The sequence below is a fragment of the Protopterus annectens genome, chromosome 5.part0 (assembly GCF_019279795.1).
Source record: "Protopterus annectens isolate FY-2018-M chromosome 5.part0, PAN1.0, whole genome shotgun sequence".
Taxonomy (NCBI): Eukaryota; Metazoa; Chordata; order Ceratodontiformes; family Protopteridae; genus Protopterus; species Protopterus annectens.
The window spans coordinates 625,302,328-625,328,957 of NC_056735.1; the positions used below are offsets into that span (position 1 = coordinate 625,302,328).

At 40.1% G+C, this 26,630-nt stretch overlaps 1 protein-coding gene across 3 annotated transcripts in view; it reads right to left on the reverse strand.

The window, feature by feature from the left end:
• LOC122802711 (cohesin subunit SA-2-like) overlaps positions 1 to 26,630 on the reverse strand; it is a 1,740,876-nt gene that overhangs the window by 577,158 nt on the left and 1,137,088 nt on the right. For all 3 annotated transcript variants that reach the window (XM_044072465.1, XM_044072464.1, XM_044072463.1), the window contains one exon: positions 22,040 to 22,132. In XM_044072465.1, the coding sequence (XP_043928400.1) occupies positions 22,040 to 22,132 (93 nt within the window). The remainder of the gene's footprint in view (positions 1 to 22,039; positions 22,133 to 26,630) is intronic.

Consider the following 26,630-nt stretch of genomic DNA (forward strand, 5'->3'; position numbering starts at 1 on the left):
TGAACCTATGAAATACAGTTGATTTAGACTTTAATTTCTATTTTCTAGTAATTCCTTTTTTGGCACTGTTAAGAGAAAAAAGTTTTAAAAACATACTGTTATTTGTCTTTTTCCTGTTCTTGCAAAGTGAACATGTTATTTGTTGGGATATGCCTATCAAAGATGGGCCTCATCTGTGAACAAATTGCAGCATTGCTTATGAACCTGAATGATATCTGTTTTCTGCATTTCAGAATAAAGAGATTTGGTTATAGCTCAGTGAAGCCTGGGATAAGGATGCACGGCCGAGTAAGAGTTAATTTACGGGGGACAGGCTGTGTATCCTGGAAAATTTGAGCTACCGTTGTTGAACTGAACATTCTGTACTAACTGTGGGTTTGAGGTAATTTGTGATAAACATGTTTATCCGATATGTTTTTCATAGCCAACTGTCAATGGTCAGAAATGTAAGAAAAAATTGTTTTGCTTGCAGTATAAAAGTTGATGTCAGTAAACAAGTTGATCAGATCAGTCCAGACCGGACATCTTGGCCAACATGCTGTGTAATCTGGTTAACTGCTAATAAAGGAAAATTCATCACCTGAGGCAGATGCGACTCGTTTGAATTTTTTCTTCTTTTTCCTATATGTAAAGATCGCTGAGAGGACTTTGTGGATTCATATCACCCACTGTAAAAAAACTCAAGGCTCTTCCTTCTGCCGTTGATATTGGTCAAACTCCACCGGACCTCTGAGCGCAAAGTCTGGCTACAAAGGGGGATTAGCCCAATAGGGGTTAGTTTGTCTCAAACCCAGTGAAGAAACCAACGGCACGAGGTAGTCCTTAGAGAGGATGGCCATGTTCAACTGGTACTTGAACTGTCACATGATGATGACTTTGGTGGCGAAAGTAAATATGTCCATGCGAGAAGGAACAGTTGCAAGAGAAAAAGGAATGGTGGTGCTGCAAGTGCAAACAGGTGTTACTACTGTGTTTAAGGTGAAACTTTGTGAAGGAATTTTGGACTGTTCTAAATGGAACAATGATAATTTCTTGACTCGTGCAAAATACTTGTGCAATAGAGACTGTACGTCGTGGTCAAGTGTTTGGTGGTCAACCGATGTGAATGGATGGGAAACAAGTGGTGCAGTGATACCAGAGAAAGATAAAAGCAGGCAACAAAGAATAAAAATTGCGCATTTCCAAAGTACCGGAGTAGTTACTAAACCCATTGTGTCACCACAAGAAAGTGATTCAGGAGTTTATGGAATCGGAGTGTCTCTTCCAACTAGAACTGATCCTTTGGGGAACCTCCAACTTAAAGTACAAAGCCTTAAGAATGCTACAAATAAAGCAGATTTTGCCTTCACAAAAGAAGAACAATTGTTACTCGAGATGGGATTCGTACACCATAATGAATGGTTATCTTGGGTTAGATATAGTACCCGAGAAGCACATCGTGAGAACTGTATTTCTTGTGCTGAAGGTAAACAGCAATTAGCAACAGTCCCATTGATGCAAGATGAAGGTAACCTAACATGTCTGTTGAAATTATTCTTCAACAAAACTGAAGATAAATGCAAAGATGAAACTCAGCGTTTTCCGGTCATAAGCAAAGTTGAGAAACCGCCTGCAGCAATTTCCTATCCAGGTTAGTATATGTGCATTTCCAGAGATGGCACAGGGAAAAATTATGGCAATATGGGACAGAACTATTGCAATGTTACTGTGAATGGCAATGGGAATCCATTTCTGGAGAACCAAACTCATAGTTTAGCAGACGTATGGTGGTTATGTGGAGACAACAAACTCAGATCAAGGCTTACGATTCCCTGGAAGGTAACTTGTGCACTTGTAAAGTTAATTCTACCATTCTACATTTTCCCAGTTCCAGCAAGCAGTTTCTTAAGAGAACTTGAAATAAAGCCGAAGCTGTTGAGTAGGAGAAAAAGAGAGGCACCGAAGCAATCTTTCGATAACGGTGTCTACATCAACAGCATTGGCGTACCAAGAGGCGTACCTGATGAATACAAAGCAATAAACCAAATAGCAGCTGGTTGTACATCCATCTTTGTCTGGATTCAACCTAATAAGAATGTGGACTGGATCAACTACATTTACTATAACCAGCAGCGTTTTGTGAACTATACCAAAGATGCATTGAAAGGAATTGCTGAACAACTGGAGGCCACTTTGCAGGTGGCATGGCAGAATCGAATTGCGTTGGATATGCTCCTGGCCAAAGAAGGAGGAGTTTGCAAGATGTTTGGGACTTTTTGTTGTACACACATTCCAAACAACACTGCGCCTGATGGAAGTATCACTCGAGCTTTGAAAGGTTTGGAGATGTTATCCGAAGAATTGGCAGAGAACTCTGGGGTAAATAATCCCTTTTACAGATTTTCTACAAGCGTGGTTTGGAAAATGGAGTCATCTCATCAGCAGTTTCCTGGTGTCCGTTGGAGTCGCTGTGGCTATCGTGGTGGTATGTGGTTGTTGTTGTATACCCTGTATCAGAGGTCTTCGACAAAGACTGGTTGATACTGCTGTTACAAAGATGATGTACCAGCAATTGCAACAGACTGGTGAAAGTGAATACATTGAAATGTGACTCTTTGCAATTGTTTTTGAAGTTTAAAAATTTGTCTTGCCAATGAAGTAATGTATGCAAAGAAAAAACTTAGTTTTTACCATATATTGCTGAAATAAAAGACAAATAAAAGTGTTTTCAGGGGGGAAATGTTAAGAGAAAAAAGTTTTAAAAACATACTGTTATTTGTCTTTTTCCTGTTCTTGCAAAGTGAACATGTTATTTGTTGGGATATGCCTATCAAAGATGGGCCTCATCTGTGAACAAATTGCAGCATTGCTTATGAATCTGAATGATATCTGTTTTCTGCATTTCAGAATAAAGAGATTTGGTTATAGCTCAGTGAAGCCTGGGATAAGGACGCATGGCCGAGTAAGAGTTAATTTACTGGGGCAGGCTGTGTGTCCTGGAAAATTTGAGCTACCGTTGTTGAACTGAACATTTTGTACTTCTTGAACATTCTGTACTAACTGTGGGTTTGAGGTAATTTGTGATAAACATGTTTATCCTATATGTTTTTCATAACCAACTGCCAACGGTCAGAAATTTAACAAAAAGTTCTTTTGCTTGCAGTATAAAAGTTGATGTCAGTAAACAAGGTGATCAGATCAGATCAGATCAGTCCAGACTGGACATCTTGGCCAATATGCTGTGTAATCTGGTTAACTGCTAATAAAGGAAAATTCATCACCTGAGGCAGATGCGACTCATTTGAATTTTTTCTTCTGACAGGCACCCATCAGAATAAAACTTAACAAGGCCATACTATGTCTAGGCAACTCAAATCCTGTGTTCCAGCTCAAAAGCATCATTTTCTTAGTTACACCCATTTGCTCACCCAATTTTTCTGACAAAATACTCTGTAAGGATTTTTTGAAGTCTGCCAACTCATTACACTCACAAAAATATATATTCTCTGTTAACCTCTTTCTACTCCACCACCCCTCCAACTTTTGCTATCTACCTGAGGAAAAATTCTTTGGAGTCCACTTGGGGTATAAAAATACATATGCAAACACTTCCAAGCAAAAATCCTAAATCTTCTACACGTTGCTGCATACTTGGAAGCCATACATATCCTTACATTTTTCCTCTAAATTCCTTATCCAGTCTCTCTTTCCAATCTTTTCTAACCTCCTCCGATTGATTCCTATAGTTATTGTGCAATATTTTAAATGCTCTACTTATTATTATTTTTTAACAGCAGCTTCTGTTCTAGCTTCAACTAAAATGTCTAACAGCAGGTCTTTCACTTTCTCTTTGCCTATACTCTAACATCAAATCTTGGTAGTGAAGGCAGTCTCTAGCTTACAGCTCAAATAAATGTCTTCTTGGCCTCTTCCCATTCTATTACCTTTCACTCTCTAGTTATTTGCTCCTGGTATCTTGATTCCTTTGCCAGTTTTCACCAGTAGATTCCAGCACACTCTTGCCTATTCTCTGTACCCTAATTGCAGTCATTTCCATTGGCAAAATCTCTTTTCTCCATTCTTGTACTGACTTAGGTCTGAGAATGCTTTCTGCTACTTTATGAATATAAAACTTTTTTACATTTCTTTAAATCTTTTGGGTTTCTAATACTATGACGGGAATGGACCCCATTCCTAAGTCAAAGTATGATTAAAGTTCATGAAATTAGTATTGTTTCAATTTTGATGTCAGCCAGAAGTGCTCTTTGCAGCACTAGCAATGTGCCCAGTAATGACTCCTGCAATTTGTGCAGTCACATGTATTGGTAACATATCAAAATACAACTGTAGATTCTTTTTTATATGACCCGTTGCTCCTATTACTATTAGAACTGTCTTGTTATCTTTCTTCCACATTGCCCTCATTTCTGCCTGCAAATCCTGATATTTTATGACTTTGTGTCTCTCTTTACATAAGACACTGTAATCACTGGGTGTAACGATTTCACTGATTAACGTTACTTTTGTCTTTTTTTCATGGACCACTATATCTGGTTTTCTCGCATTTATCTTTTAAACTGTTGGTAATGGGTGATCCCATGTGATGTAGACATAATTTTCTATGACGCTTTGTGGCTCATTTTTCCATTGCTTTTTAGCTACTTCAATATTATAATGTTTGCACAATTCGAGTGCAACAGTCTTGCCACATTATGATGCCTTTCAGTATACAGACCTTCGGCCATTAGTATGTCCCAACAAGGTATGCAACTGTTTCCAATTCTCTTTTAAAAAAACTACATTTGTCTGTTTCTCCCATGTTTAATGGACTTTGTAAATCAATGTGTACGTAGACCACAATCTTGGGCCGCCAATATTAACCTTTCACCTTTTGGTTTGAATTTGCCTCTCCTTAATCATTCCTGCGTTCGATTCTGGTTCTTCCAGAAGTTTTCTACACTTGTAACTATATTTATGAATTTTCCACAATTCTTGCCTTCTCATCTGATCCCTCACCTTATATTCTTTTATCATTCTTTGATGTCAGCCAGAAATGCTCTTCACAACACCAGCAATATGCCCAGTAATAACTCCTCCTGCAATTTGTATGGAGTTGCATGTATTGTTAACACACCTAAATATGATTGTTGATTACTTTTTTATAAGACCCATTGCTGCTACTATTGGGACTGTCTAGGTATCGTTCTTCTACACTGCTCTTGTTTCTGCCTGCAAATCCTGATATTTTATGACTTTGTGTCTCTCTGTAAACAAGACATTGTAGTCACTGGGTGTGGCGATTTCAAAGGTCAATGCTACTTTTGTCTTCTTTTCTTGAACCACTACATCCAGTTTTCCAGCATCTGTCTTTTGAACTGCTGGTAATGGGTGATCCCATGTGATGTAGACTTCATCATTTTCTATGATGCTTTGTGGCTCATGTTTCCAGTGTTTTTCATCCACTTCATTAACATAATGTTTGCACAATCCCCAGTGCAACAGTCTCACCACATTATTATGCCTTTAAGTATACAGTCCTTCTGCCATTAGTATGTCACAGCCAGGAACGAGGCGTGCGACTGTTTCCAATTTGGTTTTACAAGACCTGCATTTGTTTCTCCCAAATGTTCAATGGACTTTGTAAGCCAAAGTGGACGCAGCCCACTATCTTGGGCCATCAATATTAACCTTTCATCTCTTGGTTTGAATTCGCTTCTCCATAACCATTCCTGTGTTTGTTCCTGATCAACATGAGGTTTTTCGAGAAGTTTTCCATACTTGCAACTATATTTATGTACAGCTCTCTTAAAACTCTGTATGGCTGTTGTGATTCTCCTTAAGGATCTGCATACAAAGTCCCACTCTTCCTATTTCTTGAATTTCCCCAGTTTCATCATCATCTCTTTCCACACTGAATTATAGTTTTCAGCTTATGTTACGTATATCAGCCTCAATTATTTATCTCTAAAATATCTCCTCAAAGCAGGCAATCCTAAACAACCTTGTTCTAATGGAAAGATCAACTTATCCCACTTGAACCTTGCTGTCTTCCCCTTCCAGATAAATTCCTTCAACTCTTTATTAATTATTGTCCACATGTTCTCTTCTGGTTGATAAAAATATGCCTGATCTGTGTATAAAACTAAAGGGACTAAAAATATTTCATTAAAAATTGATTAAAGCAGACAATGTATCTTGCTATCCATAGCCATAAACAAGAGCGTCCAATTTCTCAGCTTCTTGTATTATCCTTTGTTTCGTCTTTTTGTTCATATCCTTAGCTGCCATAACAGAAGAAGCCTTTTTAATCCATATTCCTAAACACTTAATTGTATTATGTCCCCACTAATATGGGTATGTCTGAACCAAATCAAGTGTGGGTACATAATTTACAGCTTTAGCCGTTGTTTTATCTTCATTAATTTTATACTCTGAAAATACATGAAACTGCCTCAAAATCTTCTACAACACTGATATGGCCTTTCTGGTTTTATGAAGTACAAAATAATATTGTCTACAATGAAATCATCCCAATTATATCCTTGAATTTCTGAGTCCTTAAGTTTCTTTGCTAATGGTTATAAATATAAAGCAAACAACAAAGGGGGAAAAGGACACCCCTGCTTAGTTCCTGTATTCAGACACAATTTATCAGAGAGGAACCATCTGACTAATTCTTGCCTCTGACCTTATTAGTCTATAAATAAGCTATACAACAAAGGAAAGAAAAGTACAGTTGTGTACACTTACCATAAATGTAGATGTTTGAGTGTATTCACTGTTGCAGTCATTACATTTGGGTAATCCTGCTGGCAGGTTGCCCTCAGTCGGCCTGAATTCCAAAGTCTTGGGTCCTGGGTCAGCTGCTGTCACCCCTTCCCTGACATCAGGTCGTCAGGGGTATAAAAGAAGCAGCCAATGCCATTTTCTTCAGTTTTTCTTGCCCCAGATGTCAGGTGCCCCCTAAAAGGGTAGCCAAAATTTATATATATATATATATATATATATATATATATATATATATATATATATATAAATACATGCACCGAAAAACAAAAAACTTTGCCTTCATCTACAAACAAATACACCACATAGGTTGTATAAATCAGAGAAGAAAAGATAAGTTCCAGCAGAAAAAAGGGGGATGGCGGGTGGGTAACCTGGACTGCAACAGTGAATACACTTGAACATCTACATTTATGGTATGTGTACACAACTGCACTATGTTCTTCGTATTTCACTGTTGCAGTCATTACATTTGGGTAGAGTCCCAAAGCTATGGTTGGGAGGCTGGAGATAAACAGCATTAGGAGTGGCTATGAGGGCCCTGCAGAACTGCAGTGGCAAAGCCTGCCCTGGATTTAGAGTAGAGTCGCAGGTGATAGTGCTTTGTAAAGGTGTGCACTGAACGCCAAGTAGCAGCCTCTAAAATGTCTTTGGTTGGTACTCCCCTGAGAAAGGCTGCTGAAGTGGCTGCAGCTCTGGTTGAATGTGGCCTAATGCCCTTAGGCACTGGCTTGCCATAGTGAAAATAGCAGAAATGAATGCAGTAGCCTATCCACTTTAAAATAGTCTGCTTTGAGATAGCCTTTCCTTGTGATCCTGCAGCATATTCCACTAGTAATTGCTCTGTCTTCCTGAAAACTTTAGTGCTGTCCAAGCAGAATCTAAGCTGTCTGTGGACGTCCAAAGAATGCAGAACTCTCTCCCCCTTGTTCTGTGGATTTGGATAAAAAGTTGGCAGATGAATACTTTGGTTAAGAGCCGCACTGGACACCACGTTAGGCATAAATGTTGGGTTTGTCCTCAGAGAAACCCTGTCTGGATAAAACATGATAAAAGGTTCCACAGCCATGAGTGCCTGTAGCTCTGAAACTCGTCTTGCAGAAGTTATTGCTAGGAGCAGAGCTGTTTTCCAAGATAAAACTTTTATATCAGCAGTAGCAGCTGGCTCAAAAGGAGGTAGGGTGAGTTTTTCCAAGACATAGTTGAGGTCCCATGCAGGTACTGGTGTTCTCCTTGGAGGCCTTCAATTTTTGGCTCCTCTGAGGTACTGCTTTAATAAAGGATGAGAAAAGATTGGTGGCTCTGTATTGTAATGAGCTGAAATGGCAGAGGCATGAATTTTAAATGATGAAAAAGATAGGCCTTTGTCCAGCATCTCAGTTAAGTATTGCAAAATCTGAGGAATATTTGGTACATCTGTATCAGTTCCTTGTGCCTGGTTCCAAGCACAGAATCTTTTCCATTTTCCAGCATAAGATTTTCTAGTACTAGGCCTTCTGGCTTCCAAAATGACATCCATCACAGCTTTACTGAGAGGTGTGTTTTGTATGATTACATTATCCGCCATGCTGCCAGGTTTAAAGTCCTGAGTTGGCTGTGCAGGATCTGATTGTTTTGCTGGGACAGTAAATGTGGTATTTGAGGTAAGGTCCAAGCTGGGCATTGAGACAAGTTCCTTAGGATTGGATAGCAGTACTGGTGGAGCCAGTCTGGAGTAATCAGTATCATCTTTGGCTTCTCCTGTCTGACCTTTAGGAGTACCTTGGGGAGAAGAGGCAGTGGAGGAAAGGCATATACTGATAGGTTTTTCCAGATGAAAGATAGGGCGTCCACTTTCCATGCCTTACTTACCATTGTCTGTGATAGGTCCTTATGCAGAATCTTTTTAGTTGGTAGTTGTGGGGGGAGGCAAATAAATCTATGTCCGGGCATCCCCATTTCCTTGTTATCATGCTGAAGACTTGTGGATCCAGGTGCCACTCATGGGGATCCATGAGGTTTCTGCTTAGTTGGTCTGCCAGAGTATTTTCCTTTCCTGGCAGGAATTGTGCCTGCAGATGTACTTGGTAAGTCAATGCTGTGTCCCACAAAGTCATGGCTAGTCTGCAAAGGGGGTAAGAATGTGTGCCCCCTGCTTGTTTATATACCACATGACTGTGGTGTTGCCTGTTTTTATCAGTAGTTGTCCCGGATGAAGTAGTTCCTTGAAGGCTGTCAGGGCATTTCGAACAGCTAGCATCTCTTTTTGATTGATATGTAGATGCATTTGGTTTGACGACCATGTGCCCTGAATGCAACTTCCTGCCATGTGGGCCCCCCAGGCATAATCTGATGCATCCATTGTTAGTGTCTGCCTGACTGGGGGTAATGTGAATGGCTGTCCCTTGTTCTGGTGACAAGCCTTCGCAAACCATCTAAACTCCTGTTGCAGGCAGGGAATGAGAGTAATCATTGTTTCCAGGCGGTGGCAATGTTGAGTCCAAACACTTTTTAGGTACCATTGACGTTTCCTCATATGCAGTCTTGCATATGGAATTAGTAGGATGCCATGAAGCCCAAAGCCTGCAGAATTTTTCTTGCAGATAACTGGGCCTTTGTTGCCAACATTTTTTAATAGGTAGTCAGTTGCCTTTCTTTGTCTGGCGTGAGATAAGCCATCTGGGCAGTTGTATTTAAGCTTGCACCCAGGAATATTATCTCTTCAGAGGGTACAAGTTTTGATTTCTTTTCGTTGACTGTGTACCCTAGGCATGTAAAAAGATTTTTCACAAACGCCAGATGCTGTAGAAGAATGTCCTTGTTCTCTGCTTGAATTAGACAGTAGTCCAAGTAAGGATACATCTGTATTCCTCTTTGTCTGCAGAATGCAATTACTGGTGCCAGGCACTTTGTAAAGACCCTGGGTGCAGCAGATAAGCCAAAGGGCAGTGCAGAGAATTGGTAATGCATTGAGCCAGCCTTGAATCTGAGGTATCTTCTGCATGACTGTCTTATTGGGACATGCAGGTATGCCTCTTTTAGGTCTAAAGTCACAAGCCAAGCATTCTTGCCCGGCATGGGCAGAAGCTGCTGAAAAGTCAACCTTTTGAATTTTGGTACATCCAGGAATGTGTTTAGAATAGATAGGTTCAGTATTGGTCTCCAGGCCTTGTCCTTTCTGGGTGCCAAGAACAGCCTTGAGTAAAATCATTGCCCCTGCTCTTGCTCTGGTACTTGTTGAATGGCCCCATGTCCATGAGGGATGAGACTTGTTTTTGTGCCTCTGCCCATTGATTTTTTGGCAGATCTGGCCAGCCGTTTGCCTTTGGCAGGGTATGGAAATGGAACTTGTAGCCTTGTGACACTATATTTAGAACCCACTTGTCCTGGGTTATAATGTGCAAATTTTGAGAAAAAAGTGCTAATTTTCCCCCTAAGGGTGCTGCCAGCAGATAAGTGCTTGGTGCAGGCAGAGGGAAGTCATTGGGACTGTTTCCTGTATGGTTGTGCTTTGCCTTCTCCAACTATGGAGGTAGAAGCACCCCATTGCTTTGACCTGTATGAACCTTGCACCTGGGATCTGCCTCTAGGGCGTCTGGATCTGCCCCTTTGAGGTCTGTCTGACACAGGAAAGGACCAATTCTTTGTAGGCCAGTGTCTACTAAACCTAGGTGGCTGTACTTGTAAAAAATCTTTGCAGTTTGCATAGATTTAGCTTTGTCCTCCATTTTCTTTTAACACCTCTTCTGCCTTAATTCAAAGTATCATGCTGTAAAGGTACATCTAATAATTTAACTTTGACATGATCAGGCAGATTTTGTTCCTTTAACCAAGCATGCCTCCTAATTACAGAACCCGTAACTGCGGCCCTGCAGGAGGCCTCCAAAGAATAAAAACCACATTGCAAAGTATGCTTTCCAACTTGTTCAGCTGCATGCAATACATCCTGCATTTCCTTGTTTTCTGCACATTCAGAGATTAACAACATTTTCTGTTTAAGCAATGCAATGACATGTTGCTGATATTTAAGCATATGAAACTGACAGTTTAAGGCCCTTATAGCCTAGGTAGCAGATGTGTAAACCTTTTTTCCCCATCTATCCAGTGCCCTAGAATCTCTGTCAGAGGGGGTAGGGTTTTTTGCAGCAGAAGCCTTAACTCCTTTGGGACCCTGTTAAATAGTTTCTGGGTCTGCAGCAGGGTTTTTAAAAAGGAATTTATGGGAGTCAGGGACCCTGTAATATCTATCAGGCTTAACAGGAGCTGGAGGTAAGGAGTCAGGGGTAAGACTAGACTCCGAAAACACATCATCTACAATGTCTAACACAGGTAGAATGGCTAGAGGCCTGTGTTGAGGTAGTAAAAGGAAATCCCTGAGCCTCTTTTTAGATTCTGAAAAATCTTGGCTCTCCCAGTGGAAATGCTCCCTCATGGTATGCAAGGTTTCCCCAAAAGAATAGTCCTCTGGAGGAGAAGTTAAAGGAATAGATTCTTCAGCATCAGAATCCTCATAGGGGGGAAGAGAATATTCCTGATCAGAAGAAGAATCAGAAGAAATAGAAACCTGATCTGAAGATTCATAGTCAGTCTCTTGCCTAGGCCTCTTATCAGGAGGGGGGTGGGAACCCCTGATCAAGGTAATCAAGTTTTCGGCCATTTTGAGCATCTGTTTTTTGGGCATAGAGGCCTGTCCACGTGGCTCTTGAGTTAGTTTCTTTGCTTTAGAGGGTGCTTTAGTCTTTGCCTTTGAAGCCGAAGTTGGTTTCATATAAAGATGTTTAGGTCTGAATACACCCTCAGAAGCCAGTGCCCGCTAAGCGGCTACGGACCCATCTGAGGGAATAGTATCCAAGGCTCCAATACCTTGAGTTTGCAGCGACATGGCTGACTCCACATGGGAGTCGGTAGCGGCCTGCGACTCTAAAGTAGCGGGCGTCAGGGGCTGCGAAAGCGCCTCACTGAGAACCGGCAAATCGGCGACTGGCTTAGGAGAAGTTTTGTCATCGGTTTTGGGCCTCGGTTGTTTCTCTCTCTCCTTTTCTTTGCATTTTTTGTGAACTCTGGTAGTCGGATGGCTATCCGATAACATTTCTGGATAATTAAACCTGCGTCCAAAATAGTTTAATGCAAAATCATACAGATGCTTAATATTGTGTTGGTTAAATCTAGCACAAAACCAACAACCAGAAACGTTGTGATCAGGGCCTAGGCAAGGAATACAGTAAGAATGAAAATCCTTATGAGGTATTTGCTTTCCACAAGAAATACAATTATTTACTTTTTCTGACATCGGACTGGAGCAAGAAAAAAGTTTCCCCAATGGGGTACTTAGCTTTATTGAAGACTTCGGATCTGAAATTCGAACACGAAAATCTCAGGAGTCGGCCGACCAGCACTTGCAAACTGCTTCTGCTTCAGGCACCGCATGGCAAGAAAGACTGAAGAAAATGGCTTCGGCTGCTTCTTTTATACCCGTGACGACCTAATGTAAGGGAAGGGGTGACAGCAGCCGACCCAGGACCCAAGACTTTGGAATTCAGGCCGACTGAGGGTAACCTGCCAGCAGGATTACCTAAATGTAATGACTGCAACAGTGAAACACGAAGAACATCTGATATCTAAGGTCAGGAGGGAAGTAACTCAACAGGATACTCTGTATCATACAGGCTGCGGACAGGCAACCTGTGCCTTTAAAAGGAAGATCGGATATCTTATGAAGTCCTCTAAGGCTAGACATAAGTCTAAATTAGCATTTCTAGCTAAAAACAACCATAAAGCATTCTTTACCTATGTCTGAAACCTAAGATGGAATACCCAGCTGTGTGCCGAACTTATAGTGGATGGTACCACTCACACTGAACCTGAGGAAACTGCCAACCTGCTAGCCGACAGATTTGGCAATAAATTCACCTCCGCCTGATATATTCCAAAGCATTCCCGACACTAGTCCTCGACAGAGTATCTCCAAAGAACAGGTCATACAAACACTCGCCAAAGCCAAAAACACAGCTTGTATGGGACCAGATAACATCCCAGGCTGCATACTAAACAATCTAAAACAAGACCTAGCACTCTCTTTAATGGTAGCCTGAGACCTGGGTTTCTCCTGGCAGAGTGGAGAACAGCAATAGTAATCCTCTTGCACAAAGGGGGTCCATTAACTTGACCCAGGGAACTATCGACCCATAAGCCTAACTAGCCTTATCTGCGAGGCCACGGAAAGAATCATCATGGATCTTATCCACAAGGACATAGGTGACCTTCAAACTCTTGATCCAACCCAGTATGGCTTTGTCAAGGGTAGGTCTTGCTTATTAAACCTGGTGAACTTCTTTGAGAATGTCACCAAAGCCCTGGAAAAGGTTAAAACACTACATACTGCCTAGCCTGATTTAGCCAAGGCTTTTGACATAATCTGCCATTCAGGTATTATAGAGAAACTTTCCTATCTGGGGATTAATCCATACATTACTAGACTGATAGCCAAGTGGCTCACCAGCAGAATGCACACTGTCAAAGTTGGGGAGTCCACCTCTACCACCAGACCAGTTGCCAGTGGGGTACTGCAAGGATCTGTGCTGAGCCCTCTACTGTCTGGAATCTATTTCTATGAAGTCCAGGTGAAGGAAGATAGCCTGTAGTTTACTAAGTCTGCAGATAACTGTAAACTGGGAGCAATCATAGACTCCCTCAACAATGTTAACATATTACAGAAAGTGCTGATGCAAACAAATGATTGGTGACAAACTCACAGACTAAACCCTAAAGCAAAAAATGGCTCATTATCCCCTTTGGCAAATAAGTAGCCCCTGCTAATTATGATATATATATATAGCACCTCTCTAAGCTCAAACTCAGTGGTATGAGACTTGGGAACACAGGTTGATAGCAATTTAAACTTCAATCACCATGTGCCCGTAGTGGTAAGAAATCATTCTACATTGCGCATCTCATAAATAAAGCATTGCATCCAAGACCAGGAACGTTATAGCTCCACTGTACTCAACCCTTATCAGACCACTAATTGAGTACAATGCTCTCTTCTGTATGAACTTAACCAGACACCTGCAGCAAATGGAGAGACCACAGAGGTTTCTTACCAAGAGAATCCTGGGCCTCCAAAGCATGACATGCATTTAAAGATTGAAATCCCTGTCACTGTACTCTGTATCATACAGGCTGTGGACAGGCAACCTGTGCCTGGCCTACACAGCAGTCTCGGACCCTGACCTAATACACAAATCAAATGGGACAAGAATAACTTGCTCCAGGGATCTCAGCTACACATATATCTCCCAGTGATTACTGTTCCTCTGGAATAAGCTCCCACTCTATGTGAAGTAGAGCTCATCGATTACCCTATTCAAGTGCAACCTTGTCAACTGGATGGGTGACCGTAAATTCAACCCAGGGTGGCACCTATGTCTCTCATGGAAAGGGACAGTCAGTGGTGATCACAGAATTGCTCTGCTAACAATGACCATCTAAATATGGTCAATAAGGGTACTTGGGTTTTTACGCAGCTGGGCTTGTAAAGGCCCTAGGGCCATTAGCCTAGTAATCTCCTATGAACATATGAACCTTTGTTCAGAATCCAAGTTACTCCAGGTTACACTATTTATCTGAGATGTGATGCTGGCAATCTGTAACTGATAAGGTACATTTAAATGTCATTGTTTAAGAAACGTTGTTTTCTTAATCGCTCTATAGTTGGGATAAGTGGCCTAACCTAATTATTCTGCCATTCTAAGTAGCCTTTGTGATGTAACAAAAGAGACAAATGCAGGATAAAGGCAAACATGATTAACAGATTATTCTTTTTCTGTATGTGAAGTGTTTAGTGTCAGATTACAGGGAAGGAAAATCACTTTTTGAAAATAAAGACTTGAGTTTTGGATGGAATTCTTCTATAAAATAAAATTGTACATCTATGGGAAGGAAAGACAGTCACTGGAAAATATTCCAACCAGTAAAGGTCTGTGACTCTGTTTAGATTCCTCATTTATATATTCCACCCGTGTACATAAGGTGAGAAGCAACATTACTGTTCTACTACAAACGTGCTACAAAGTAAACACATGACAATGTCAGTGGTGCACAGGTATTTTGCTGAAGGCTGTGGGTTCTATTCCCCCAACAGGTGGATGAATTGCTGACACTGCAGTGCAGCATAAGGGGGAGGGGTGCACTCTTTACTGTGTCACTCTCTGTATGACATGTTAAACTGAGATCCCATCTGCCTGAGTTGGTGGTGGCTCAGGTGGCTGTAAAAGATCCCACAGCACCTATCAAAAAGAGTAGGGTCATTTAAATCCAAAAAAGAACTATTCTACACACACACACACACACACACACACACAGACACACACACACACACACACACACACACACACACACACACACACACACACACACACACACACACACACACACACACAAATCTATTATCTGTTTACACATATTTATAACTTTCTTTAGAATCATACTAAATTTCCAGCAGCATATATGCCACACTGGATCTTCCCTGAAAATTCAGAGGCTATTAGTCTACTGGGACTAACCTTCTCAAAAAGGATACATAATTTAAATATGTGCCAAGTACTTGATAGGTAAATGCTTGTTACTACCAGCTCTAACATATGGCCTTTCAGTCACTGGCTAGATCTTTATCTCAGATTTTTAACCACAGTACCAGCGAAAACAGGAGGAAACACCACTGCATAATAATCAAAGAATCTGGATGGCTACTGATCAACTTGCAAGTAATCCTGCTCACGGGTATCTCACTCTTCAAGATCAGCAATCTCAAGTCCTATAGATCCTTGTGGATGAGTTGTTAAAACCTATCAGAGAGCACAGAGTAACACAATACTCATTATCTCATACTTCTCATGCCTTTGCTACTACAGCTCCAACAATCTGGAACGCACTTCGTAAAGAAATACAACAGTTAAGGTGTCTATTTCTTCCAAGCAAAAAACAGGCAAATATTCTTGCTTCAGTACTGTTACCAAAGCTGCAATGCACTCATTAGTTGAAATTTAGGTCCACACTTGGAAGAGACCATAGTGATGTTAAAATGTTACTTTTCAGTGACAGTATTACGTACCTAAAGCTACTATGTACACTGTTATAATGGTCTAATACTGTTCTCTGCTTATGCTCATAACAGTGGAGATGTATACATATACCTTGAATACTATGTTCAGTATACCACAAGGGAATACCACTATTTACAAATGACACGGTAGTCCCTGGTGATGTAAACTTGCAGTCTCATTTTTAAGAAAGGTACATGAGTGCCAAGTACACTAAGCCATACTCCTGTGCCTTGTGCATCCTCTCAATTGCTATTTCCCTTCTATTCCCTTCTGCATATCTATGCCATGTCCTGCTAAAGATGTCTGTCTCACACTATGACCATAACCAAAGGAAATGCACCTTAATCCACTATCTGGTCGCAGGACATTATGGGGCATAGCTGCATATGTCACAGTCTCATGTGAGATGGATACTACGAGACAGCACCCCTACTCACACTCAGCAAGACATTCTAGCTACTGACAATGTGCACTGCTGGCTGTCACATGTGGATATGTCCAGCGCATGAATGACATATCCCCTACTGTGAGCCCTAGTTGAATTGGAGACCTTTCCACTCTCTTACTTACCTGTACACAGCAATATGTTAGTAACCATACTACCTGACATATGGTACTATCATAGATTACATACCCACTTCATCCATGATTGTGCTAGGGATGACCTTTGGCTGCTCCAATGGCTGCAATGATGTTGCCAACAAATAAGATGTTTTTCTGTCCCACAGCAGGGGCTGCTGTGTATCAGCATGGGATGAGATGCTCGGCAGTTCAACTTGCCTTGTAAAGGGATGGTCTGCAACACTCTTTCCAACACTTCCACAAAACTGGGGGTAGTGGTCATTTTTAGCATACATCTGATCATGTGGATGGAAATATGCCTGATGCCATGAAGGTTAGTAGAAAGACAGTACAAAGGGTGAGTGTTCCTGCCTGTTCCCCACCATTTGCAGTGAATGTGCAGTCCAGTTTGCAAAGGTAGGAACAGCGCGTTCCTTCCCCACAAAGGAATCTGTCAGATACCCAATGCTCAGCATTATATGACTCCCAAATTTACTTACTTAGTGCAGATTTTCAAGTCACTCATAACAGAATGGTTCTAGTCTTACAGGGCTGATGAAAGCTTTAATGGCTTCATTAAATAAGGGAGCCAGCTACTTGCAGTGTGCCCATCTTTGGCTCCACTGTTCTGTCTGAACAGTGCAGTGATGTTAAGCATGTACTTACAGTACTGCCTATCCTTACTGTACCTTACCTACCTGCCATACTATGTTTCACCAGCATGTCACACTGTGATGTAAATTTTCACATTTATTATGCATGAAGGCAAAATGAAATGAGCTACCAAATGCACTGGTGATGAGGGGACCTGTTGTCATGCAAGATCCCATTGGTGGGAGCTCATCAGCACCACAATGTAGGACAGCAGGACAATGGTGAGTCTATGTGGTAGCATGTGTGTGTGCACTGTATGGTGATCCATAGTCAGCAGGGATTTTCCTGCCATACAGCAGAGGTAGAACAGGACTTTTAGGATTGACACACCCACTAGGATGTTGCTTAGCACTGTCTGCTAAGCAAATACTAGCAAGGAAGGAAGACTGTTTTGGTTACAGCAGCCAGATTTGTATGCATTTTGACTTCTGTAGTTTACACAATGGGAATAAGCAGGTATGAAAGCATTTTGTGCTTTGTAAACTGCATATAATTAGGGTAGGGTCCTCTGCATAAGTGTCTGTGCTTGGCCTATCGTACTTATGCAATGGAGCAAATTTCTGATCTTGCTCTGCTGAAGAAGTACTTTTATAAATCACAAAAGGCTTTGCACAGTATTGTACGGTGTACAAAGCCCCATGTAACTGCGGATCTGTTCTATGAACAGGACCATTTATTTTGTGTTTTACTGTGAAACTTTGTACCATGGGCTTTTTTATTTCTTAATTATTGTAACAAGACAATAACTAAACAAAAACATGTTTGCAGTAACTGTGTAGAAAAATGCAGAAAAATATAGTGAATACAAACTGGCAAAAGGTTATCTTGAGTATACTTGCATATTAGCAGTCTAGTCATAATAATAATAACAACAAAAAATAGACACTGTACTGCAAAACAGCATGTTACTCTTGTATTACTTTGTTTTTATTTCTTAATAGGGGTGGAATGCTGGTCCAATGGGCATAATGTCTGAAAGTTTTTTTTGTTGGCTTTTCAAGTACCACCATACCACTAGAGTACAAAATATTTAGGTTTTTGGAACACTACCACTTTTTATTTTGCCTTCTCCACTAATATGCCAGGCAGAACTGGGTGAAATGGAACTTATCATATGTACATGCCTTTGAAACTGAATAGATTCCTGTGATAGTACATAGCTGGTCAGCCTAAAATAAATATATTAGGTTTGTTTCACAGTGAATGTCTTCTCCACCAGCTGGTGGATCAAGAGAATAAAAGGAAATGCACATGAATACCAATATATATTGATGAAGTAGGCAATCTGAGGGGCGTTATCTGAGCCTGTTAGTGTATTAGCATGGCTTTCCATATATTGACACAATAGCCACTCATCTCCAATGCACTACTCCTGCACATGTGTCTGCTGCCTTGTGTCTAGCCAATACTTCAGACTCTGTCACTGTGGCATACCATGTTCTGCTGTGTACATCCTTAAAATGCAATTACTATGCAAGCAGCTCTCCTGTTTACATTGAAAGCTGGTTTCTACTGGGTGTCTTTGCACAGCACACTGCTTAGTATGTACAATGCAGCCAACTATCCTGCATGTATTGCATACTGTCTGTGTGTGAAACCCTGTCCTTTAACCATCAGTGTTATGACATATCTTGCCACCTTGTCCTAAATAGTCTATTCTTCTGGACTGGGTGCCTTGACATTTCTGCTTTTCTGTATGTTTGCTACCTGTAAACTTGGTTAGTGGCTGCTCTTTAACTACACTTTATTTAGGTGATAGTATATATTATTTATTTGTACTATATTTTACAGTGTCTCATATTGCAGAGTCCAGGATTTCTGTGTGATTTCTGACATACTCTCTAGTTCGTTTTAAGCTATATCCCTTGGAGTAAGGTGTGCAAGTTGAATATCATTACAATGCTTGATATTCTCATTTGCAAAGCACAAGTGATGTTATGTTAGTGCTGTAGCACACCAAATTTTTAATTTATGGATCTCAGTCCAAAGGTCTTAAGTGCATCGATTTGATTTGGCTATCCCACCTTTTTAACAGAAAAGCACTATTTGCTCAACATTTCAGAAATCACTACTTTAGGTCACAAAATCTAGATAGGGATGCACAGAGTTCTTTTTTAGTGTGCCATGAGTACTCTTCCTGCTTTTAAACATGTTACTTGTTCCTTTTTTGCTGCATGCCTTCTGGAATCTGATAGTTGCTGTGATGGTGTTTTGCCATGTGACTGTAGCTCAGGGGCCCATTCTTTTTTCTCTGTAGATTCTTTGTAATTTTTTTGTAACTCTAATGGAGCTTTTCACTGCTAAAAATGGGCCTGAGTGCCCATTCGGACCATCCTGGTAAATAAAGGGCAAAAAATAAATAGATAAATACATCTGACTACTGCTGATAACCTGTAAAAGTATCATGGGAGTTGCATGAAAAGCGCAGAGACAACAAGCCGAGTAATGACAGGTTAGTGCTTGAAATCAATTTAGCAAAAGCAAACTCTTTTCCGTCCTATTAGTCCTTACTATGCTTCTTCTATAAAATGAGTGCGTTATTATTTCTGCTGCTGCAACTGCATTTACATCTGTTAACTTGTTGAAAAAGAAAATAACTGCAAACATGAAACGTCTGAGTTGGCTGGCACCGTGTGAGTTAGCACATTACCTTTTACTGATTTTTGAACAGCATGGAAGAAATGGAAGCAAGCAGTAGGTGAAAAGCTTCTGGTGAGGAGGGATTTAGGACTGTTTCAGGGGGATGTTTATGAAGTGACTCAAAGCCTGCTAACTGTATAGTCAGAGTCAGAAAAAATATGCATATTATTGGATTGATAATTGCCTGTGTGTAATGGAGGAAGGCATCACATCAGTGTTGCTTACTAATTTCATTATGTATACAAAGGCTGTAAAGTCTTTGCAATTGTTTGTTACACAAATCAACAGATTAACTAGACAAAAAGTTGAAAGTGGTTTCTAATGTTGTGTACTACTGTAACTACATCCTTTGTTACAACAGATGGTATAATAATTCAAAATAAGAAGCAGAGCAAGCCCACCTTTTTGCCTATGCTTTTTGCATACACTGGTGATACACTGTGCTATTACAGGTAATAGACAGTCTGCATATTTTACACACGGAGATGTAAGAAACAAGTATACTACAAGTACTTGCTTGCTATAGCACTCTCATTGCCACTTGCTCAACAAGCTCAATCTTTCTTAACTACCTAACCCCTCCAACAACTGAGGTACACAATCTCAATAACAAATTCTCTGAGTATCAGTAGCTCGCATAAAAAAAAAAAAAAATCAAACGGCATATGGCCGAACGTTTTTCTCCATAGAAAATAACTGCCAGTGAGATTTTTAAGTGTGCACTGGCAATGATTTACTTTTTAGGGATATTTCTCCCTTCTTCCAGTTGAGTCAACCTCACAGTTGGTATATATATATATATATATATATATATATATATATATATATATATATATATATATATATATATATATAAAGTGTGGGGGATGATAGGGGCTTGTCTCCTACACCAGGGGGTGCATGGGAGCTTGCCCACTGCAAAAAAAAAAAAAAAAAAAAGAGAAAGAAAAAAGAAAGAGAGTGTTTCACCATTTTAGTTTAGTTTTTGGCCATCTTTTTTTTTTTTGTTCTATTGAAGTATCAGATTTCAGGAAGATGGCAATTCACATTAGAACCCAACTAAACTTATCAAACTATATAGCCCCACCAGAGCTGCAACTCTCACCCTAAAACTACATAAACAGAGTCCCCACTTAGTAACCCTAAAACTCAACTTTCCCTCCCTAAACTTAAATCTTCTACCTAATAACTGACTACACTCCCACACCCTCCCACTATCTCCATGCTCAAATTTAAAAAATGTGTTTGGCTACAGTGCAGCAGCTGCTAGCTCAAACTCATATTCAAGTTCAAGCCTGAGTGCAGCCTGTGTACGCTACAAGATGCTTGAGTACCTGGCTTTGAGACAGTGGTCTTCTACCTCCTGCGACACTTATAGTAGAACTGTAAATAAATTAATCTGTTCACTATCCAATATAGATACATTTAAGGGGAATTCTGTGTGGCCAGTGAAATATACAATGACAAAGTCTTTTGAAAAATCTTGACATACATACTAGTACCAAAACACTCAGATCTAAGAATGCTAACTTTATGATCACACTGACTAATTCCTATAAGAGAGACTCATTTTTACTCAAATTGTGCAATGGCTGTAGAGTAAAGTATTACTACAGAAAAGTATCAGAGAATGTCAATCGCTTTAAGAAAACTTTAAACTAATGGACTGGAAACAAGGCTTTGATGTCAACTTAAGACAGTCAGTGTTCTTACACAGGCAGTGAACACTGGTACAGTTAATGTATGATCTTATGAACTCATGATTCAATCAGTTACCATTAGTAACTGTCATCACCAAAGTTGCATGCCACAAGAATATATGGGCAAATGTTAGTAACTACAGCATCAACAAAATACATCAACCAGTTCAAATTATACTGCACTGCTACTGTACTACAGTGTGACTACAACTTTCCAGTGTACAACTGCTTCTTTTATTTCCCTTATGTCTGATAAGGTGCAATACACAAAACTATGGTGCTTCTCATAAAGAACCTTCTTATTCTCTAACCCTGTAAATTACAATGCAAAATTAAATAAATACCTATGTACAAACATACATACATAAACATGCAAAAAATATAACAAATGTCAGGGGAAGCAGGAGTTCATATGAAGGATTTACAGTGAGGCGTGACATAGAATTCCGATTAGTCGCATTATTACTTGGAATCCACTTCGTAAGTTTTGGACATATTCTGCTGAGCAGTCAGAGGTCAGTGCTTACCTTGTCCATCTCTGAATCTCAGGACAAATAAAGTGCATCCTGCTTAGGGACGGGTATCAAGTTAGAAAGAAAAATTTGAGTTTATGTTTCCTGTAAATGTGTTCACACTAACCTTTTCTCGTACAGCTGTACATTCACGAGTCAATAAATGTCTGCAGGTCTGACACAATCTTCTCATTTGTATTCTTAACCTGAAAATGTTTTCCTAAAATAAAGAAATAAAAAAAATAGTGCTGTATATTTAACGAAGGGCTACACTGTGTAGAAAAAAAAACACATTATTGCACATTAAACTACTGCAGAGGACTTGCTCACTCATCAGTGTTTGACTGGATATCATGTATAAAGAAGCATACTTCATGGAAATGGAGAAATTAAGTTACAGTTCTCATTCTGTAAAAGTGTGCACCAAGGAAAAATTTGCTAGGAGGAATAAAATTACATGAAAATGAAAAAGTACATTGTGAACAGATGCTAAATACTTCATACTGCAAAAAAACATTTATGACACTGCACAGTTGACGCTTAAATCAGCAACTCTGAACTTAACATTTAAGCCATCACATTACAAATTCACCTGCTTTAACACTTCCTGTTGATTCTTTCTACAATATCTTTAACATGCAACGGAGACACAAATGGCTGGTGAAGTGGGAATCTGAGCATAGCTCTTGAAATTCCACACGTTCATTGCTTTGGAGTTTGCACAGGGTATACAGACAGCACAAAAGCTGCTACTGACACCTTCATGGACTGCAGAAAGCAATCCTTTCATATGAGATCACTGCAGGAGATGTTTCCAAGTACATTAAATAAATGGGAACAGTTGGAGAAGCCCTCCTGCATAGGCCCTCACATGGGTCACCACATGAATGTGGAATCAGAATTCAAGATTATTTGATATTTGAATTTGTGTGGCATTCAAAATTTCAGCATTCACAACCATAACATAACCAAAAAAAAAAAACTGTTGAAAAAATATGACTGCTGAGTAACTTGAGAAACACCTTCTAAGCTCTTTTCTGTGGTGGGAAATGTACATGCAGTACTGCCACTAACTTGTAATCCTTGTTAACATCAATCTAACATCCAGGCGGAAATGCTAGAAATTTGACTGTGGAATCAAGGCCTGTACCAGGGAAGCTAGTTCAACATATGCTTGGATATACTGGAAGAAATATTTCAATCCTGTTGTGTCCTCTCAGAACTTCTAAATGCACAGTATCCCTGACTGAGAGTGTTAATTTTCTGAAGACTGCAAAAGGCTTTCCCATTTATACAGTATCATAATAAATTCAGTCTGTTACAAAAAGGAATTTAAACTGTCGAGGGGGGTGGGGGGCAGCATTTATTAGACTTTAAGAGTACAAACTGCAAAAAAATGGCTACACCTCTGTTTCAAGGTAAGAATATGCTTGCAGCAGGTTAAGTTACAAGCAAATGGAAAGATGGGTTCAATGTTGTTGTTGTTGTGTCTTTCGGCTTTTCCCAGTTAGGGGTCGCCACAGTGGAACTCCGGTCCGCTAATGATTGGCAGTAGGTTTTTTTTTTTTACGTGCCGAGTTGCCGGCCCTGACGCACAACCTTCAACGAAGGTACACCCATTCACGCATGTCTCCACACAGAAGACGCTCTAGCTGAGAATCGAACAGGGCAACGTCTTAATGTGAGGTGACAATGCTACCGCAGCACCACCACCGCAGCGATGGGTTCAATAAGAAATTAATTTGGTCCTATTTGTTAAACAGAAGCCAGGAAGAATTTTACTGGATATTTACTTAGACTTATAGTTGCTTTGCTGTATGCAAGGAGTTCTTGGAGCTCATTTTGTAATAGCTCAAATGTAATGACTTGAAGTAGAAGATGCTTGTTTCCTGTTACCTACTTCACAGAGCAACAAGATTCCAAGGACTGTAAGGTAGTGTTTAATGGACGGTCTGATATCACAGCTTCCAAAACAAAGAGTGCTAAAGGCTATTATTTGCAAGTCAGCGATCATTCTCTCTCTCAGAAATATATCATACTTGGAATGAGATTAATAAAGACAACTGGAGGTTCAAGAGGTCTTGCCCTCTTACAATGTTTTGTGTCATTTGCTCATAATATAATAAGCTTGACCATGTGTTACCAGAATGAGTGTAGTACTACTATTGTTTACAAGTTATTGTTGCTGAGTGTAATCTGAGCTCAAATGTTTCAAGAATATAAAGTGAATTAATCTATTTATTATACAGTAGAGTGCTGTGTGTTCTGTATACTATAGGTTTAAGAAACGTATCAGTAACATAAGTCAACAAAGACAACTGCATTTTTATTGGATGCCTTTTTTTCTTTTTTGCATCTATTTTTTTGTTTGTCCTCATGACCATAAAGCCTCTATCCCCCAAAAGGCCTACTGTTCCTTTCTCCAGCTTTGTGGCATCAGGGGATGACACTCTAGACAGGCATTAGCTAGGGATCACAGCCATCATCCAACTAGGGTTAGGAAAGTTTTTACATGGCCCATCTACTGGCTGGCAGGAATAGTGTAATGCTCGCTATTCCAGGCTAGAAAGTAGGTGCAAATTCCCACTCCTCTGGTATGTCTGTTCATACTATGATGCACTTACTGGCAGCTTGATTCTCTGTGTCTCAACCTACCTTAAGAATGAAGTGCACATATGAGGTTTATCCCACAGATGTCACTCCTACAAAAGGGACTGGAACAGCTCTCCCCCCAAGAATAGGTGATAATGTACCAACCTCTTACTCTCATGTTTTAGTGATCAGCTGCTCCAATGCCTCTGTAACTAGCAAAACCTAGAGCACATGAAGTATAGTCAGAGCTATATCCCTCTACAACTTTACATCATGGAGTCGGCTGTTTTTTTTTTAGCCAGGAGTATCACTCTGTTCCTTTTTCTGGATTTACTAGCTTGGTTAGCACCTACTAAGCTATTATTACCAAAAAAGTAAGTGAATAAATAAACAAATGCTTGGCATGGCAGGCAAGTGCTTTCAAACAAAATGTTTACATACTTAGTGTACAAAGTCACCGGAGGCAGTATACTTTTTTATTTTAAAAGCATTGTTATAAGAGTAGCTTTGACTCTATGGTGTAGGGGATAAAGCCCCGATTCAGATGATCTAAGATCAATTAGCAGCTCAGGAGGTGGCAGGTGTGGACACAGGAATGCCAATGAGTAGCCACTACTGGACTGCACATCACTGGGGTCAGGGTGGTTCCAGTCGGTTGTTCATCACCATGCACATGCAAACTTGCACAGCAGTAAAAACAACCTGGAATAGGGATCTGAGCTAATGGCAGTATTCCTCAGTAGTTAAAGTGTAGTAGCAGGCATGTATACAGGGAAGGCACAGCATGCCTCCAGCATGGACGTGAGTGCACACGTCTGCCACCTGAGGTGGAGTTACGGCCTAAAGAAAATCTCTCAGACCATCCAAATTAATGATGGCTATGGGCTTAGCCATACACAGACCTGGGGAAATGGTAGTACTGGGCACTGAGACAAGGTCTGCCAGGGGGTCAAGCCATGGAAGTTTGATGGTACTTGAAATGCTCTAGCAGTATATAACCTCCATGCCTGCCTGGATTATGCCCCTCTCAACTCTTCTCTCATCCAATTTAGTAACCATATTGTCACTGATAGGGAATGGATGGGTTAAGTTGATAGGATATGGATAAAGGATGACATGTAGGGAGGCAAACAGCACTAGGAAAAAAGAATAGCTATAGGAGTACATGTACGTGAGTGCAACATTTTGAAAGCTGACGGAATTACGGTCCTATTTTGAATCTGAAGAATGAAGGCTTAGTACATTACTGTGAAGGAAAAGTACCACAATGTGCATAATTTTAAATGCCGTCTCATGAACACAACAGCTATTCCACAACAGTGTAACATAATGAGTGAACAAAATGGTTATATATCTGAGGTGCAGCATGTTCTGAAAAAAAAAAAGTATGAACATTTACTACTTTACTCATGACCTACTGTTACAAAAGAAATATGCTGAATGTCTAGGGCAGAATTAATGAGAACTTGTACAACTGTACATTGAGGTGAACATGAGAAATGCAGGATAACAGGGCTAGCCATAATGTACATATGATGGATGGATCAAGTCTGGCTTCCCAGCTGTTACATATAAGGCATAAGGCTACAGACTGTCTGTTTCATACTACTGTAACCTCCACCTTCAGAATTAGGGGCAAAGCAGAAAGTAATAATTGAAAAAGGCTCTAAATCAGACATACATTTTACTAGTACTATTAACTTAGAACTCATCTAAAATATGTCCAGTTCTTGAAGGGTTGCAGCAATATTTTGAGACAAGAATAGGGATGTCCTTACAAAACAGGGATAGTTCAGAGGTATGCATACTACCCAGCCAAAAATGGACCATTCTAGAAACTCTTTAAAAAAGTAGAAGCGTTAGCTGAAAAAAGAAAAGCCATTACTATACAGACTTAACGTCACAGTCAAAAATTTAAGACAATAAAGCATATGGGTTCAGACTCCTAAAACTTCCTCTATACCTATTCTCTCAGCATTCTCAGCTGCTAATCATGGAGCCGATGGTGTAATCCTGTGTTCACTGTACTGTACTGACACCATGTGGACACAATTTACACAACTCATGAAAAAGACCTACAAACATGATTTACAAATTTCACAGAGTGTAATGGAAAGCACATCATA